Source organism: Talpa occidentalis, unplaced genomic scaffold, assembly GCF_014898055.3.
Source record: "Talpa occidentalis isolate TD23 unplaced genomic scaffold, MPIMG_talOcc4v2.1 talOcc4.12, whole genome shotgun sequence".
Taxonomy (NCBI): domain Eukaryota; kingdom Metazoa; phylum Chordata; class Mammalia; order Eulipotyphla; family Talpidae; genus Talpa; species Talpa occidentalis.
In genome coordinates this window covers 102,920,832-102,938,726 of record NW_023601212.1, presented here as the reverse complement: position 1 = coordinate 102,938,726, position 17,895 = coordinate 102,920,832, and the positions used below count along the sequence as shown (strand labels likewise).

General features: G+C 71.4%; 3 protein-coding genes across 7 annotated transcripts in view; 1 reads left to right on the top strand and 2 right to left on the bottom strand.

Moving 5' to 3' along the window:
- Positions 1 to 11,680, bottom strand: part of RPUSD1 (RNA pseudouridine synthase domain containing 1) — a 177,125-nt gene extending 165,445 nt beyond the window's left edge. The window contains exon 1 of the mRNA XM_054693898.1: positions 11,677 to 11,680. The gene's annotated coding sequence lies outside the window, so the exon portion shown is untranslated. The remainder of the gene's footprint in view (positions 1 to 11,676) is intronic.
- On the top strand, positions 24 to 4,368 carry GNPTG (N-acetylglucosamine-1-phosphate transferase subunit gamma). Of its 2 annotated transcripts, XM_037507825.1 has the most exons (11): positions 24 to 75; positions 567 to 624; positions 702 to 769; positions 2,845 to 2,899; positions 2,965 to 3,048; positions 3,118 to 3,211; positions 3,314 to 3,428; positions 3,499 to 3,581; positions 3,678 to 3,806; positions 3,888 to 3,969; positions 4,048 to 4,368. In XM_037507825.1, exons 1-11 carry the CDS (start codon positions 24 to 26, stop codon positions 4,143 to 4,145), a joined length of 918 nt encoding a protein of 305 aa, XP_037363722.1. In that variant the 3' UTR covers positions 4,146 to 4,368. The 2 variants fall into 2 exon arrangements, with proteins under 2 accessions (XP_037363722.1, XP_054549872.1); XM_054693897.1 differs by having other exon boundaries at positions 3,888 to 4,368.
- UNKL (unk like zinc finger) lies at positions 3,306 to 16,208 on the bottom strand. 4 transcript variants are annotated; one of them, XM_037507823.2, is made up of 11 exons: positions 15,808 to 16,208; positions 15,240 to 15,375; positions 14,844 to 14,961; positions 13,437 to 13,521; positions 13,019 to 13,104; positions 10,976 to 11,153; positions 7,188 to 7,232; positions 6,773 to 6,979; positions 6,232 to 6,434; positions 5,911 to 6,162; positions 3,306 to 5,643 (listed from the first exon to the last, which is right to left on the bottom strand). In XM_037507823.2, exons 1-11 carry the CDS (start codon positions 16,187 to 16,189, stop codon positions 5,488 to 5,490), a joined length of 1,848 nt encoding a protein of 615 aa, XP_037363720.1. In that variant the 5' UTR covers positions 16,190 to 16,208; the 3' UTR covers positions 3,306 to 5,487. The 4 variants fall into 4 exon arrangements, with proteins under 4 accessions (XP_037363720.1, XP_037363721.1, XP_054549871.1 ...); XM_037507824.2 differs by lacking the exons at positions 14,844 to 14,961; positions 15,240 to 15,375; positions 15,808 to 16,208 and adding an exon at positions 8,684 to 8,748 and having other exon boundaries at positions 13,437 to 13,482; XM_054693896.1 differs by lacking the exons at positions 10,976 to 11,153; positions 13,019 to 13,104; positions 13,437 to 13,521; ... (1 more) ...; positions 15,240 to 15,375; positions 15,808 to 16,208 and adding exons at positions 8,684 to 8,748; positions 8,956 to 8,987.
- Positions 16,209 to 17,895: the final 1,687 nt, after the last annotated feature.

The window sequence follows — 17,895 nt, the reverse complement described above, 5'->3', positions numbered from 1 at the left end:
GCGCCCACGTGACCCGCCCAGCGATGGCGGCCGGGCTGGCGCGCTGGGCGCTGCTGCTCGCGCTCGCGGCGCGCGGTGAGTGCGGGACCCCGCGCCCCGCCCCGGACCCCGCGCCCCCCGCCCCGGACCCCGCGCCCCCCCGCCCCGGACCCCCCCGCCCCGGACCCCGCCTGCCCCGCGCCCCTCGGACCCCGCTCCCCCGGCCCCGGACCCCGCGCCCCCCGGACCCCGCGCCCCTCGGACCCCGCTCCCCCGGCCCCGGACCCCGCGCCTCTCGGACCCCGCTCCCCCGGCCCCGGACCCCCGCGCCCCCCGGACCCCGCGCCCCTCGGACCCCGCTCCCCGGCCCCGGACCCCGCGCCCCCCGGACCCCGCGCCCCTCGGACCCCGCCCCGGACCCCGCCCGCCCCGCGCCCCCCGGACCCCGCTCCCCCCGCCCCGGACCCCGCGCCCCGGACCCCGCGCCCCCCGGACCCCGCGCCCCTCGGACCCCGCCTCGGACCCCGCTCCCCCCGCCCCCGCCCCGGACCCCGCCCGCCCGCCCGCTCACCGCCCCGACCCCGCAGGGCCCGCGCCCGCAGCGGCCGGCAAGATGAAGGTGGTGGAGGAGCCCAACACTTTCGGGTGAGCCCTCGCGCCCGCGGCCCCGGGGCCCTCGCACTCGACCCCGGGCCTGACCGCTGCGCCCCCCGCCCCCGCAGGCTCAACAACCCCTTCCTGCCCCAGACCAGCCGGCTCCAGCCCAAGAGGGAGCCGTCGCCCGTGTCCGGTGAGTGGGCGGCGGCGCAGCCCGCCAGCGAGACCTGGTCGGGCCTGACCGGCGGCCGCCCCGGAGCTGGGCCAGGTCACCCCGCTGCGCCGCAGACCCTCCCGCCCCGGCCTGCGGGCGCTGCCCCCCGCGGCCTTGATGCTTCGGCTGCACCCACGGGTCCAGGGGAGCCGGCGGCGGCTCGCGGGCGCCTTTGAACGAAGACCCTCCGGGGCGGTGCCGCCCCGGCTGCGGGGCGCTGTCTGCCGGCCGGCCGCGGAGCCCCGTGTCACCCGCGGCTGGGGACCCCGCGGCCTCCTGCAGGCCCCTCGCGCGGGTGTGAGGGCGCAGGAAGCGGGCGCCCGTCCTGTCAAGCGGCCAGAGCAGCAGGGGTGGCGCCCGCGGGGCAGGTGGAGGTGGGGACTGAAACGGGATGCTCAGATGGCAGCGACGCGCCCGTCCAGCGGGGTCTGGCCGGGTTCAGGCTGGGGGTGCCAGGGAGAGGGGGCAGGCTGGCCCCTACTCTGGCGTCTCACGGGAGACCCCCAAGGTGGAGCGTGGCATCAGCTTTTCGCGGGACCACACCTAGCATCTCCCCGCCGGAGCCAGGCTGCGGTGGAGGCTGGGGCAGCGCGGTCCCGGCTCCTGCCCCGCGTCCACGCTGGCCCCCCTGGCGGTCTCCCCTCGGGATGTTGGGCGCTCAGGCCCAGCGTGTTCTCCTGTTTTCCGCTGTGCTGTGGCCGCCCTGTTCCCCGGCGGTCCCTGGAGGCAGCGACCAGCGCTCCAGCGCCCGCCCAGCGCGGCTGCGGTCAGGGGCCGGGCTGAGGGAGCTGGGACCGCCCGCACGCCTTGGCTGTGCCTCGCTTTTGGGGGACACCGCAGCCCCGTCACACATAAGGTCAGCAATGGGCACCCCACCCCCACAGACCCCGTGCCGGCGCCCGCTGCCCCGCCTGGGACAGCCTGGCCCAGCCCCCCACCCCCGCGGCCAGCGCCGGGCGAGCTGGCTAGGGCGGCTCTGAAACACACCCCGGCTGCCAGAGACCCACCCTCCCACGGCATTCGGGGCGCCCTGTCTGCGCCCAGGCCTCCCGGGACGGGGAGGGGGCTGGGCATGGAGGGGGCACGGGCTTCCCTGGGTGCTCCCCAGCCACAGCGTCCCCGGATGGGGCAGGGCACAGGCAGGGGGCGCCGCCAGGCTGGGAGGTGTGGTGGGAGCAGAGGGGGGGGTGCTGGCGCAGACCTGCTCGCTCTGCAGGGGGCAGGTGGTCCTGCTCCAGCCGGTTCTGGCGCCCTGGGCTCCCCTGTGACTGAGTCCCTGGGGTTTGGGGTGGGGGCTCTGGCTGAGGGCCCGTCGCCCGTGGGGGCTCCCAGGGCACCCCCACCCCCCAAGTGTCTCCAAGGGAACTGCTCCCCGCTCACCCCTGCTCCGTGTCCACCCTGGTTGTGCGCAGCGGCCCTGGCGGGCAGCCTTCTCCATCCGGCCCCCCTAAGACGGTCCCCCGCCAGGGGCTGCGCCCATGCTGGCTGGGGCCTTCTGTGCCCGTTTCCCTGGGGCCCAAGCGCTCTGCTCGCTGCGCCCCTTGGTCCTGCCCGGGCGTGGCATGCCAGGAGGCGGCTGCAGCTGCGCCCGGCCCTTGCCTGGGGCGTCTCCCCGGCCTCCTCGTGCTCCTGCCGGCCGCGGTCTGCCCACGTGGCGAGGGGAGAGGACGGGAGGGCAGGTGGCACTGTGGCCTGTCCGTTCCGCGTCCGCCTCTGGCCAAGGCGCCTTCGGGCCTGCCCCGCCACCCACCCTGGCCTCCCCGGCCCCTCGCTGGCGGTGTGCGCAGAAGGTGACCCAAGGGACGCCGCCTCGGGGTCCGAGCAGGGAACTCCCAGGACGTGCCTGCCGGGCCTCAGCGCGCAGAGCCCAGGCCGGCCCGAGGGGGCGCTCACCCCGGGCTCGGCCTCTCGCCTCGCCTGCCCACCGCTGGCGCCCCGGCCCGTTCCCCAGGGAGCCTGGCAGTGGCAGGGCGCAGGCCCCGCTGGGGGACTCCCTCGGGGGCCGCGAGCCGAGGGGCGGCGCTCCCGCGGACTCAGCGCCGCTCTCCCCCCAGGGCCTCCGCACCTCTCCGGCCTCTCCGGCCAGTGCTTCAGCCTGGTGGAGTCCACGTGAGTGAGGGCGGCGGGGGCGAGGGCGGGCGGCCGGGACACCCCTGACCGCAGCTGTGCCCCAGGTACAAGTACGAGCTCTGCCCCTTCCACAACGTGACCCAGCACGAGCAGACCTTCCGCTGGAACGCCTACAGCGGGATCCTGGGGTGAGTGGGCCTGGGCGGGCCTGGGCGGCGCCCCTCAGGCCGAGCCTCACACGCGCTGTTCCCGCCCAGCGTCTGGCACGAGTGGGAGATCACCAACGGCACCTTCACTGGCATGTGGATGCGGGAGGGCGACTCCTGCCACGCCCGCAGCCGGCAGAGCAAGGTGTGGGCAGGGAGGGCCCGGGAGCGGGGCAGGGAGGGGCCCGGTGTCCCCACCCACCCACCCACCCACCCACCCACCCACCCGGATCCCCTGCTCCCTCAGGTGGAGCTTACCTGCGGGAAAAGCAACCGCTTAGCTCAGGTGTCTGAGCCGAGCACCTGCGTCTACGCGCTGACGTTCGAGACGCCCCTGGTCTGCCACCCCCACTCCTTGTTAGGTAGGAAGGGAGGGGCTGGCTGGTGGGGGTGTGGGGGCTCAGCTCAGTCTGGTTTCTATTGGGTTCTCAGTGTACCCAGCCCTGCCCGCCGCCCTGCAGCAGAGGTGGGACCGGGTGGAGCAGGACCTGGCGGATGAGCTGATCACACCCCAGGTGAGGCCCGGGGGTGGAGGTGGGGTGCTCAGGTGGGTGGGGCAGGCGTGGCAGGGTCGGGTCTGGGCGCTCCTGCCTGCCGCCTCCTGCCTGCAGGGCCACAGGAAGTTGCTGCGGGCGCTCTTTGAGGATGCCGGCTACTTCAGCACCCACGGAGACAGCAAGGCTGCCCAGAAGGGAGGCGGGAAGGGCCCAGCGTTTGAGACGCTGGAGAGGTGCAGCCAGGTATGCGGCCCTGCGGCTGCCTCCAGGGGGGCGGGCCACGCAGCAGTTCCCGAGCCCACCACTGGCTGCACCGTGTTGCAGGCACACAGGGAGCTGACCCAGGAGGTGGAGCGGCTGACAAGTGTGCTAGCCCAGCACGGCCTCCCCTACCTGAGGCCTGCAGGTAATCACGGGGCGGGGGCGCCGGCCCAGCCCAGCCCGGATCAGCCCAGTCTGACCACCGGCCACCCACCTGGTTCAGAAACCTCCAGCTCTGAGCTCTCGCGCCTGAAGACACCCACGGACAGGTCACGAGAGGAGCAACGAGGCAACCCGGGCCCGCAGGGCAACACCCTGTGAGCCGAGAGGTGCTGAGAGCAGAGTCCAGACCCGGGGGTCCTGTCAAGGGAGGGCCTGGGACGCAGACGCACCAAAGGTTCCAAGTTTAATTAATTCCCATACTGGCAAAAAATAAGTCATGAGTTCTGTAAACCACCGCGTAAATGCTATCGTGTAAAAAAGTTTAAGCAAGTGTTCACTTTAAATAAACAGTTCACTACAAGTAAACGATCACGCATCATAAATACTGCTTCCTGGGGGAGAAAGCCCCCGCCCAAGCACCCCGAGCAGGGCAGGCGGGGGGCCATAAGTTAATGCACACGCAGAGGCCTGCGGCCCGGGTAGGGAGAGGCAGCGTCTCCCCGACGGCGCAGGAGGGTGGAAGGGCCCCATGCAGCCGCCCCCGCCAAGGGGGGTGGGAGGGCCCAGTGAACTGTCCTGGCCCAGGGCTCCGCTCTGGGGGACTTCTTTGGTCACCCGCACCACGTCTCGTGGCCAGGCTGGAGGACGCGGGGCACCCCACACACCACCCAAAAAACGGACCAAATAGCTTATAACTAGGCCTAAAGCTTAATCTCACATGCCTGACCTGAAAGTGCGCCCCCCACTCCCCGCCACAGAGGTGCAGGCCAGTGGGGCTGGCGAGACAGCAGCGCAGACAGACGGCATCGTTACTGAAACCAGACGCAGCGAGGGCTGCCTCGGGGGCCCGCCGAGGGCCACCTCCAGGCCCTGCTGCAGCGGGTACGTTCTGACCCAGCCGCCCACGAAGACACTCGCCGAGCTGCTGTGCGCGTCAGGGAACGCTAGAAAGTCTTTGGCAAAGCCCAGGAGCAGGAGGGCCACTGCACCAGAGGCCGAGCCGGCAGCCTTGCTGAGGCCGGAGCGGTGCTCCAGGCCCGGCAGCATCGCCCTAGTCTCCGAGGCCATGCCGGGAGCCTGGCGGCGCGGGCAGGGCCTGTCCCTCTCCGCTGGGTGGCGTGCAGGGCTCACCGGTGGAGACAGGACGCGCCAGCCTGGGAAGTAGCACCACGGGGCTCAGCCCTGCCTTGGAGCGGGTCACCAGAATCCCGCTGTCCCCCGCACATGCGCTTGGAGCCTGGCGCCTCCCGGCTGTGCAGTCGCTGGATCCACGCAGGTGCAGGCTGCCATCAGACCGAGTGGCCCACCCGCCCCTGGCATAGGGTGCCGGGCTCACCGCAGCCCCTGCAGCTCCACTTCAGCGCCTCTTTAAGAAAACTGGACGCAAAAAAGCAGCTTGGACTGCGGAACGGCCTCGGTACCAGTCCTCTGCTCAAAGGGCTTGGCCGGCTGCGCAGAGCACTGCACCGGGGGTCAGCAGGGAACCTGCTGGGGCTTCTAGTCACCACCGGAGGGGCTGGTCTGTGCAGCAGGGGCACGCAGGGGCGTCAGCCGCGCAGGGCTCGCAGAGGACGCGGTGCTGGCAGGGCCGCAGGACAGCGCCCTGGGCCTGCTCCCCGCACACGGCGCACTGCTTTGCGCACAGCTGGAAGATCACCTGTGGGCAGAGGCCTTGGTGGGTCCAGGGTCCTCCCACTCCACCCACCCGAGGGAAGCCCAGAACCTAGACCCCTGACCCACCAGGCTCCAGCTGTGCCCCACGGGGCCAGGACCACCCGAGTGCCTGGGAGGAGGATGGGCCAGGAGGGAACAGCCACGCCCAAGTGGGCAGTGCCAGGATGTGGGCTTGGCAGAAACTTGGGTCAGGCCGAAGTTGGGGCAGCGAAGCCTCAGCGGGTCAGCAGGAGGGGCCCGCGGGACTCACCCCGTCCACGGCCTCCAGGTCCAGGCGCAGTTGGCTCTGCAGCGAGTGCAGCTTGGGCAGGGGTATGGCTCCGATGTCGCCGCAGCCCCGCAGCCCAGGTAGCGCGGGAGATACGCCCTCCAGCTCCTCCTGCAGACGTCGGAACTGGGCCTCCACCTCCTGCTTCTTCTGCAGCGCCAGCTGCCGAGCGCTGTCAGCCGCCAGGGCCCGCTCCTTGGCCTCCTGTGCCTCCCGCTGCCACGCGTCACAGGCCTAAAACCCAAGGGGCTGCAGTGGCCGCTCCCAGGCACCCCAGTGGCTGCCCCCGTCCCGGCCGCTCACCTGCTTCACCTGCTGCCAGGACTCCTCCCACTGCCGGATCTTCCTCTTGGCCTCGTCCAGCTGCCGCCTGACCCGCGCCAGCTCGGTGCCGCCGGGGCTGGCACTCGCGGGGCCCGCGGGGCCGGAGCCCAGGATGGGAGATGGGCTAGGAGAGAAGCTGCCGGAAACAAAGTCCCAGATGCTCCCGGGCACGCCATTGAGACCTGCGCGTGGAGGGCAGGTGTGAGGGTGCGGCGGGGCAGGGGCGGCCCTGGCCGAGCGCCGACTCGGGGTCCTGGGCCCCGCACACCATCACCAGGCCCTCCCGAAGGCCGGCCCCAAGAACACGGCACCGCTAAGTGTCAGAGACCCTGAAGAACTTATTCCCACGGGCGCGCTGACCCATGAGAGGCGTCGGAAGTCAAGTCACGACAGCCGGGCGGTAGAGATGCCCTCCGCGGAGAAGCCCGGGACACATCACGGCTCCAGGGCCCACACCGGGGCGGCCGCGCAGGCGCAGTCACGGTCCTGGGACGAGCACAGGCCGGGGCCGGGAACTCACCGAGGGAGTTGTAGGCTGGGGCCGAGGGGCCCAGCGCCCCGGGCTCTGGCTTGAGAGCTGGCGGCTGCTGTGGGGGCGTCATGGCCGAGACCAGGGGCCCCGACAGGGACCGGGAGAGCGAGCTGCGCGGGGAGGTGGACAGGGACGGCGAGCGGGGGAGGCAGCCAGGGATGGCGACGGGGGCTGAGCCCCCCAGAGACCGCTGCCCTGCAGAGAAGAGAGAGCCAGCATGGGCAAGGGCACAGGCAGCGCCCACCAGGGCCGATGCGGGGCCCGGTCCCCCGCACCATCTTTGAATGGGGGAGCAGCCGCGGCAGGTGGAAGCTGGGAGGGGACCGGGGAAAGCAGGCTCTGCCGCCATAAGGCCCCCAGCGGAGAAGTGGGGCGTGGGTGGAGGCGGGAGCAGGGTCCTCACCAGTCAGCCCCTGGTCGCCGCTGTCCTGCTCGTCCAGGTCCTTTCCTGGGGACACAAGATCACTCCGCTGCGGGCCCCTGCAGGCCGGCCGTGGCTCCCTCCTGCCCGCCCAGGGAGAGGAGGGCCCAGAGGGGCCTGGGTGATGACCCTGGCCACTGCGCCCCCCCAATTCTCCACATTCTCCCCCAGAAAGAGCATCTGGGCAAAGCGTGCCCGGCCTGATGCCTGTATCTCCCAAGCGCTCGGCCAGCTCACTCAACACACCAGACGAGGAAGAACCTTTTGGGACCTCTTCCCAGGCTGCGCCACACTGAGGCCGAGCCCAATCAGCAGAGACCCTTGCCCGATCCCTGCCCCGTCCTGGCCGGGCCCAGTGCCCAGGCTGGAGCCGCCTGAGTCCTCACAGCCCCACAATCAGCCCAGGGGAAGGTCCAGACAGGCTGCACCATCCGTCTGGCACCGGAGCTAGGGCCGCAGGAGTTCCTGGGACGCCCCCACCAGCGCTGCCTTCCCTGCCCATGGCATCGCCGGGCCAATAGCTGGATCTGCCCGAGGCCTCAGCGGCACCAAAGGCGCAACACACAGATCCTCCCCTGCTGCTGGAGTGTCCCCTCTTGGCGCTCCCTCCAGTGCCTGCACCCCTGGCCAGAGACATGCAGTCCCCTCAGTAAGACCAGTCACCCCTGCCCCAAGGACCCTGGGCTGACCTGCCTGCCTTGGGCCAGCCTTCTACAGGATTCCCACCCTACCTGCTGAGGGGCCGGTGCCCAGAATCAAGCACTCATCACAAAGGACTCTACACTGCCCCACCCGACTAGCACACTGGTAGAGGCGCGAGAGTGGGCATATTGCTCAGCTCTGACTGCGCCCTGGCACCCTGCACCGGGTCACCCCAGGAAGCAGAAAATGGAATGTGAGACCAGAGGCTGCCTCACACAGGAAGAAGTGAGCAGCTAGTCTTCCAAACTGCAGGCACAAAACAAGAAAAGATCCCTGAAAGAGCCCCCAAGACCCCTGGGGTCCGCCCCCCCCCCCCCCCCGCCTGCACTGCTCCAGCATGAAATTCTCCAAAACAGCAAGTGCACCCTGCCAGGAATCCAGCCCCCCCACCCCCAAAATAAGACACTGGAGGCTTTAGATATTGTGCTGGTCCCAGCCGCAACCCCATGCCCCCAGCAGCCTCCCCACCCCAGCCATCCCTTTGCCCTTGATTCCCAGCACAGCAGTGGGTACAGCTCGGCCTCCATCAGTTACAAACACCCGGCCATCCTGGGAAAACTCGGGCTCCGGCTCCACAGCCCTCTGAATCAGACCCACCACCCCCGCAGCCCGCCAACCCCTGCAGGGCCCTGGACCCTTGTCGCAGCAGCAGCCAAAGACGGGCGGCCCAACCCCCTCAAGCGCAGCCTGACCCTGCGCAGAGGGGACCCGAGCCCCTGTCCACGCGCCGGCCTGGCGGGCCCAGCAACGCGGACGCCCTGGACCTCCCTTCACACCTGGCGTCCTGGGCTCAGGCTGGGGTGGGGCCGTCTGTCTCAGAGTCCGCAGAGCTCCAGAAACACTTTTGAACAACAAAGTCACAAAGAGAAGGTCAGTGAGCGACGAGAAAGCCAGCGAGCAGCCGTCTCACCTGGAAGGACGCGCGCCCCACCCCCACCCGTGACTCAGCGCAACGGCCGCGGCCCCCCCAAGCGGGGTTCAGGGTGTTACTTGGAGAGGTGATGTCTGGGGGCGTCTCTGAACCACCCCCGGGGCCCTGCCGTCCTACCCAGGGCCACAGGCCGCGGAAGAGCAGGAACGAGCCCCCGGCCCGGGGCGGGCTCCGGCGCGCGGCTCTCGGGGGCCGGCGGCTGCCCGGGACGGCCGCCCGCCCGCCCGCCGCACCCCAGCGGCGTCCGGCAGGTTCGAGCCCCAGACGAAGCTCCGTGGGCCGCGCCGCTGCTCAAGCCCCGGGGCCGCCCGGCCGCGCGGAGAGGCGCCGAGGAGCGCCCGGCGGGGCCGCTCCCGCGAGACACAGCGCGGAGACGGGCCACGGAGACCGGGAGCCCGCGCGCCCGGCGTCCCCCCAGCACCGGCGCCCCCCGCCCCGCCGGCGGGGCTTGGACCCCGCGCCCCGCGGAACCACCCGGAACCCGACCGCGCGGGGCCGACGGTGCTGACTCACCGCCCGCGCCCCGCCGCCGCCGCCGCCGCGATTCAAACCCGGCCCGCGCCCCGCCCGGCGGCCCGCCCGTCCCGGTGACGCAGCCCGCGGGCGCCGGCCCGCCCCAGGCCCCGCCCCCACGACGCCGGCATCTGGGCGCAGGCTGCACTCCCAGGCCCCGCCCCCCGGTGACGCAGCCCGCGGGCGCCGGCCCGCCCACATGCCCGCCCCGGTGACGCAGCCCCGGGGCGCCGGCTGCGCTCCCAGGCCCCGCCCCTAGGCCCGCCCCCGATGACGCACCCTCGGGAGCCGGCTACGCCCCCGAGACGTAGGCACAAGGCGCGCCTGCCCCGCCCCCAGGCAACGCCGGCGCCGCCCCCGGGACGGGCGCAGGTGCACACGCGAGCGGAGGCCCCGCCGCCCCGCCTCGGGGCCCCGCAGCCCCTCCAGTCCACCGGTCTCACGCGAATTGGCGCTCCGCCGGCGCCGCCTCGCGCCACCCTGACAAGGCGCCGCCGCTCCGTCCGCCGGGAGTGGCCCCACGTGGTGGCCGGAGGGCAGAGGCGCCCCTCCGCGGCCCCCGCCATGACCCCGCCGCCCCGCAGAACACAGAATCAGCCTGAGCGCAGCACCTGCTACCGCAGCATCACCCCCCATTCCCACTAGCTCGCCTTTCTCCCTGCTAGGGTGGTGGCCGCTGGCCAGCCCCGCGCAGGCGGGGACACGGGGGGGGTAGGGGGAAGGGGGGGGCGGTCCTGGGCGGCAGGAAGCTGCTGGCAGGGGCCCAGTCCAGAGGGCGGCCCACTCCCGGCCCGAGCTCTCCACCAGCTCTCTGCAGGGTGGTCCGGACAGGCCCACTGGCCGCATCGGGGCTGTTTTGACAGCAGAAGCAGAAGCCAAAGCTCATTATACGTGAGCAGCAGCGTATGCCCCTACCCCCTCAGCCGTTGGTGGGGAGCTCCAGTCCCGGTCCGAGGTAATGCCGGCATGCAACAGGCAGAAGGTGGTACCAGGGCTGGAAGGCGCCATCTAGCTGGGCCTGAAGAGCAGGGGATGGGGCGGCCTCCTGCTCCAGTCCTGCGACTACCTTCAAGCCTGGGAAAGTTAACCCGCAAACATGCCCTGCCTCTGGCCCTGAGGGATGCTGGTCTGCAGGTTCAGGTCAGCACACGGGGGCTGGCCTTGCACTCTGGCACCAGGAGGGGCCCGGTACCAACAGGGACCTGGCCCTGAGAGGGCCAGTCCTCCAAGTCTGCCTCCTGGAGGCCCAGAGGGGTGCTCTCCAGAGCGGCTAGCGCACAGAGCTGAGGAGGGGAGGTCAGGGCTCCAGAAGCAGCAGCCATCCATCCAGCCATCCCCACCAGCCCGAGCCTCAGTGACCGGCAGCTGAGAACATCTCCACAGTGGATAGCACCTACCCGTCATCCAGTTTTGCCCCCTCCCTGGGTGCCCTTGCTGCACCCACTTGCGTTTCTTTGCAAACTCCCACTCTGCCACGCCCAGGGCCCTCGTCCCCAGGCAGGCGTTTGTCCTCTGCCATGGGAGGTGCCCAGAGGCCAGTGACTGGACACGCACCCCTGCGTCCACAAGGCCCCGAGCCAGCACAGCTGAACGCAAAGCCGGGGCAGCGGCGCCTGCGACTCACCTGGGCCTGACTCCAGGGCACTGCTGGGGGGGTCGAGCGGGTGGGCACGCACCGGGAGCAGGGGCAGCGCGGTGGGGGAGGAGCCGCCCGAGCCTGCGCTGGACGCCAGGCTGGAGCCCATGCTGGAGCCCACGTTGGGAGCAAGGGGGTGGCCCACAGCAAACACCGACAGGTGGCTCTGCGCAGAGACAGACACAGCGGTGAGCAGCGCCGTGGGCACCGGCAGGAGGCCAGCCAAGGCAGCAGTGCAGGCTGCCACTGGGACAAGGCCCGGAAGCGGCGCCCGGGACGGCTCTGCAGGGACGGTGCTCAGGGGCCACCCGCAGGACAACACGCCGGAGCCCCACAAGCGGCCTGTGGCCCTGCCCCAGCAGACGGCCTGAACGACCCCCCACCCCGCTGCCCTCCTGGGACAGAGCAGAGAGCGCTGTCTCCGGCACCACCTGGCCAAGAGCGAGCCGGGCTGCCGGCCGCTGTGGGAAGGGATGCCAGGTGGAGGCAGTGTCCAGGCGAGCCCACAGCAGGGCTGTGTGTGTGAGCCCCCTGCACCTCTGGGCCCGCCCCTGAGGCTCCCGTACCCACGGCCTGGAGACCCACGCCCACCACTGTCGCCACAAAGCTGAGTCTCAAGGACAGGAGGCGGCGGCCGAGGCCCCTGGCAGGCTCCCCGGGTGAGCGCAGGGTGTCCCCACGCATGGCACCAGGGCCAGGGGCCACGGAGCCCCTCAGGGTGTGGGGCCAGTCACCCTCGGGCGTCCAGCAGGGTCCACCCCAGAAGCCCAGGCACACGTGCTCTCTCAGCAAACCCCGCCTCAGTCTTTGGGACCCTGGGAAACGGTCAGCAGCAACCAGGCTGGGGCCCACCTAGAGGATACCCGGTCACCACAGAGGCCATGCCCCGCGACCATCACCAGGGGCTGCCCCAGCCCTGCGACCACCTTCCTCCCGGAGCCCACCGGACGCCCAGCCTGGGGGCGCTGGGGACGCGCCGAGGGACAGCCGCGGTAAGAGCCTCGAGGCAGGGCCGGGAACCGGCCGAGCCAGGGCACGGAAGGGGGCGCCGGGCAGGGGGCAGGGGCGGCTCCCTGCACCACCTGCAGGCCGAGACAGGAGGGATGCGGGCACGGCAGGGGCAGCTGCGGGGCCTCCCGAGAGGTTTCAGGGTGGGACGAGCCGAGGTGAGACCAGGCAAGGGGGCAGGCGCACGGAACACGGGCCGGGAGCAGCCGCTGGCGGAGACTCTTGGGGACGAGGATGTGCTTCTGGGCCAGACTCGTGTGCGGGCCACCCCGGCCCCGGGCAGCCACCAGCTTGGGCCGCCCGCAGCTGCCTGGAAAGGCGGGAGCAGGGTCCTCACTCCTGTGGGGCTGGCGGCCGGCGGGGAAGTCACCCCCCCCCCCCCCCGGGCCTGCGGGGGACACCCCGCCGGGAGGAGGCGGTGGCTGCCCCGCTCGGGCCGCTCGTCGGCTGGCCGTCTATCTGGCCTGACGTGCAAAGCGGTGGTCGGCGAGGTCGCTGCAGAGGACGCCATCTGCTGGGCGGCGCTCCCGCCTGGCCCTGGGCTCCGCCTTCCACGCGGCGCCGCTTCCCATAGGAGGGGAGCTTCCTACACGGACAGGCCACCCGGGCCGCCAGCCGCCCCCATGCGCCGCCACACCCGGGACGGGAGCCCTCGAGGACAAGGGAACGTGTCTGCCCTGCCAGGTGCCCAGCCCACCCCACGCCATGTCTGGGGGCCCGGCTGGGGCGCGGGACCCGGCGGTGGGCGCGGGGGCCTGAGGACCCGGAGGTGGCTCGATCACCCTGGCTGGGCGCAGAGCAGTAGGGGCGACGACGCGTGGCGAGCACCCCAGGTGCCGGCCTTGCCCGCCTTCCCCTCCCGAGCACCAGCCGAACACTTGCAAGCGGAGGTCAGTGGGCCCGGCCAGAGCTCGGCCCAGCCCGACTTCCGGGAAGACCCGCAGGTGGGAGCCTCCACCGCGTCGCCGCTGAAACCAAGGGGCGCAGAGGCTGCCCGACATCCTTGGCTTGCTGCCCACTTACGTGTCCGGGCTGCCCGCTGCCGGCTGCGGTGCTGCTGGCGGAGGCCAGGTCTCGGCAGCCCCGGTCGCTGGCCGCTCCCAGGCTCTCTGCCAAGGGGGGTGAAGGCCATGAGGGCAGGACAGGGGCCACGGTGCAGCCAGGCGCGCGCACAGCGAGAACTGACCCACAGCGAAGGACAGGCTGACCGGGAGTGCAGCCACACAAAACCAGGGGAGCCAGACCCCAGCCCCGGAAGGGGCCCTAGAGACCACGAGGGCATGGGGCCGAGTCAGCCGAGCTGCCAGGCCCTGGAACCCGGGGTGGGGGTATCCCCTCCCGCCCCAGGGACCCTGAGAACAAAGAGCCGTGCCGGCTGCCTGCTGCCCACCCGCCCACCCCCAGGGCCCGCTGCACCAGCGTCTCTGCGGGTGACACTCACTGTCCACGTGTGCGAAGGCACAGAAGGGGCCCCGTGGGCAGCAGCCGGTCTGCCGCATGTCATTGCACCTGGTGGACTTGTAGATCTAGGAGACAGGAGAGGCGGTGGGGCTGCGCGCGGACCCAAGCTGGCCGCCCCCGCCCGGAGCAGAGCCCAGACCACGGGGCGTCCTGCGAAGAGCACCCATGGCGGGGCCTCTCCTGCACTCACTGCTCAAGCCGCTCCCCTGAAGGACGTGCCCCGCCCGCCGCCGTCCCCGGCAGGCCCATTCAATGGACAGCCGTGTCGCCCCAGACCCGGCCCGCTGCCCCCACCCCCGGCCGGCCATGCCGGCCTGGTCTCGGCAGACCCAGTCTGGAGTGGAGGGGGCCGCGAGGCCCCACGCGGGCCAGCAGGTCAGGATCTGCACCTGGACCCTGCGGCACCTCCACGGGCCTCCCTGATGCGCAACTTGCGGGCTTGCCACTGCCCCAGGGCCTGCCCCAAGAGCAGACACCAGAGACCGCTGACGCCCCGGCTCCTGAAAGCGCGTTACTGCTCGAGCCGTCCGCCATGGGAGGGCCAGCACCGACCGCTCCGGCTCTGCGGCAGCGGCATTCTCAGACGCCCGCTGCGCTGTTGAAAGTCTCATCCCTTCACTCGTGACGTCCAGGGCACGCGCCCAGCCCTCTGACGGCGGCCACGTGGGCTCTGTGGCACTTGCCCACTGCCGGGCAGGCCAAAGCCCCGTGCTGCCTGCCGGTGCCATAAACCAGGCTGCCCTCGGGGCGACCCTATGGCCACATCCCGCGGGGGCCTAGGGACTGCTCCCCACGGTAGGAGGGGGCCGCCTGCCATCGCAGCTCCTGTGCTGAGCGGTCTCCTAGCGTCTTGCTACCTGCTCAACCTCTTTGTGGCCGAATTTTGTACGTTTCGCGTCCTGGACAAGTGCCTCCCACCCCCACCCCTCCGCAGTCACACCATGGGGCCCTGCTCCCCCCGCGGGGACCAGTCTGTTGGGCTGCCCGAGTCTCCTCTCGCCAAGCAGCAGCTCTCGAACATGGGTCATCCCCTCAGCCCACTCGTGCCCCCCCCAGGGGCCGCATCTCCAACATGCCCTGCGCCCCCACCCCCACCAGGGGGCCTGCCCCGCAGCCACCCCAACATGGGTAAGGTGCAGGCGCCTGCGGGTCTGTTCTGGGTTCCCCGGTCTGCTCCACTGACACGCATGTCCATTTCTGTGCTGATGCTCGCCTAGGACCGCGAGGCTGGAGACGCCATGGGGACACGCCCTGCGCGCGCGTGCGGGGGAACCGTCCCACCCGGGCCCTGCCCGCAGCCACACACGACGGGCGGGCTTCACTCCTCTGTCGAACAGCCGCACTGAGGGCCGTGGGCCGGCGGGGAGGGGCGCGGGCCGGGCCCTACCTCAGGGTGGAACTGCTGCTCCGTGCGGGAGTGGCAGTGCTGGCAGCTGTCCCCGCTCTCGCAGCGCGCAGGCTCGCCCCACTCATCGCCATGCTTCACGCTGGGGCAGGGCGTGGACCTGGGGGTGGAGCGGCGTCAGGGGGTGGGGACCGACCACCCTAAGGGTCTGGGCTGCAGACCCGCTTGCAGGAAGAGCCAATGATCCGGGCGCCGAGCTCCACTGTCCCCACTGCCAGGGCGAGCGAGGGGCTGGGCTCCTCCCTCCTGGGAACTCCCCCAGGACCCGCGGCCAGCAGGCCGTGGCTGGGGGACAGGGGTGCCAGCTGTGCTCAGCTGGGGAGCTCCCGTACCCCACACGCTGGGGCCTTCCAGCGGGCAGGCAAGAGGTGGGCCCACCTGTACTGGCAGCTGCGGGGGCTGCGCCGCCGGTCCCGGCTGTTGTGGTAGTGTGGGCAGGCGTAGCCCTGGCGGCACAGGCGCGGCGGCTTCGGACACGGCTCCGTCTTATAGCTGCCCAGCACGAAGCTGGTTTCTGAAAGACAGGCCCGCCTGGACACGTGGGCACGCAGGCCCCGCATCTCCCACACACCGAAGCAGTCAGCGGCATCGCAAGGATGCAGGCCCAGCGCACCAACACCCGCCCCCGCGGCCTGGCAGCCACGCCCTGAGCGAAACGCTGGCCATGGGCATGGGGGGGCAGGGGTGTGTGTGCACAGCCACACCGCAGGCTGGGTGGACACTCCGCAGTCGCAGGCACAGCGGGTTCTGCTCCGCCGGGGTCCCACATGGTGCAGCCCCTCCCCAACAGTAGAGGACCCCGGGTGCAGGGTACAGAGCAGCCAGGGTGCAGGGCCCACGCGGCCCCCATGCCCTAGACTTGGGCCTCCGCCCCCCTCTGAGCGGTAAACCCCGCCAGGCCCACAATGCTGCCAGAGGTACAAGGCCCCGCCCACCCCCAGCCTACCTTGCCACCGGGGGTCCTCGCCCAGGATCTTCTCAATCATAGCCTGGCTGGCCAAGACGCTGGGCTGCAGCTCAGGGATGCCCCCGCCCCCACCCAGAGGGCCGTCCAGCAGCGCTTCCTGGCCCTGCTGCAGCTCCCTGGAAGCACAGAGCCGCTTGCACACACCTCCCAGCCACACGGGGCCTGAGTAGTCACCAGGGGTCAGGACAGGACCTGGCCAGCTCCAGGCACACCCGACCCAGACACGGGCCGGATCCGCTGCACCTGAGAGCTGTGTTCCTGGGCACTGGGCCCCACCCCTCCGAGGGAGCAACCCCAGAAGGGAGCTGCAGCAGGCGGGCATGCAGTGAGGGGGACCAGCCGAAGGCCCTGAGCTGCCCATGAGGAGCTGCTGCGGCGCCGCTGCACTCACCGCACATCACACACGGGCGGCCGCAGGTCCAGGGGGCCGTGCGCGAAGGCGCAGTGTGGCCCGTTCCGCACGCAGTGGCCCCGGGCGTCCGTCTCGTGGATGCAGGTGCCCGTCTTGTAGTAGCGCAAGTGGTACTTGCGCTCCGTGTCCCCCGTCGTCCGGTGCAGGTATGGACACCTGGGGCAGAGACGCCGGCACCGTCTGGGCTGAGAACCTGGAGACCACCCACGGGCTGCTGGTCCCCTGCCAGGCCAGCGCCGCCGCCTCCACACCCAGCCAGACAGCAGCTCCGGGGGTGGAGCCCTCCCTAGACACCAGGCCCCCAGGGCTGCCGCAGAGGACGCCCTCGCCTGGCACAGGGCCTGTGGGCCCCACCTGGGAGCAGCACCCGTGGGCCCAGCCAGACCCAAAAGAGAAAGCGCCCAGGGCTGGGGACCACCTGCGTGGACCCCACCCACAGGGTGAGGGCACAGAGGCCGGGCGCTGACCCCGGTGCCCAGCAGCAAACACCAGGAAGCCCTGGGCCTCCCGCAGACAGGGTGCTCCCCCAGAGGGCCAGTGCTGGCCAGCAGGCAGGGTGGCCCTGGGGCACGGGGCGTAGACTCACAGGGCCGGGTTTCTGTCTGGGGCAACGGGGAAGTGTGGACAATGGGCCGCAACTGCCCGGCGGGGCGCACAGGTGTGGGGATGGGCAGGTGAGAGTTGCTCAAAGCCCAAGCAGCACCCAGAGAAACAGAGCAGGCGGGAGCCCTTTGTGTCCCTCACCCCACACACTGGGGCAGCCTGTACCCCGTGGCACCCACACACCAGACCCCTGGCGCAGGGGCCAGGCCACAGCCCAGGCCCGCCTGAAGCGCCTCCTCCTGCCCGCTGGCCTTGCCACCTCACAGCGGAACACGTTGAGTCACAGGCCAGGCTGGACCTGACTTCATGAAAAAGAAGAAGAAAACCGCAAAACCGCCCTCCGCGCCAGGCAGCAGGGAGACGGTGTGCGCGTGAGGAGCTCCCAGCCTGCACCGAGCCCGGGAATCCGCAGGGCTCTGCAGGCCCCAGCTGCCTCTGCTGCGAGGCCCAGGATAGCCGGTGGCTGGTGGCGTGCTCCGGGGGCCACCCGGCCTGGTCTGAGGCGCAGGCTGCCGGCTCGTGACTGGGAAGCTTCTGAACTGCACCCCCACCAGGCGCCGGTGCTGGGGTGCCCGGCTCCCTCACTGCTGAGGCTCCGAGCTCGCCCCCAAGATGGGATTAAACAGCAAGTTCACAGGCGCCATCGTGCTGGGGCCGGGCCAGGCACGGAGACATGGAGCCTTCAGATGAGGGCCGTGGGGACCAACACAGGGCATCCAAGCAAGGACGGGCGACAGGCGGAGCCCCCATGCCTGCCCGGTCTGGCTCCCAGGCTGTGGTCAGGAAGGGTCAGGCGGGGGAAGGGCCTCCCGCCCAGAGGGCAGGGGTGGGAAGAGAGCCAGGCCACCCAGAGGACGCACGTCCACAGGCAGTCCTTTCCTACTAAAGCAAGGCCCTCTCCAAGAGCAGGGTGCAGAGGCCACCCCAAGGGTGGCCTGGCTGGGGCAGGGGCGAGGCCCGCTGCTCTGTGCGGGGCTGGGCCGTAGGTTGTCTCCCCAGGAAAATGGCCCTGCCAAGTGTCCTGGAGAGGGAGGCCTGTCGCCTGCAGTGTC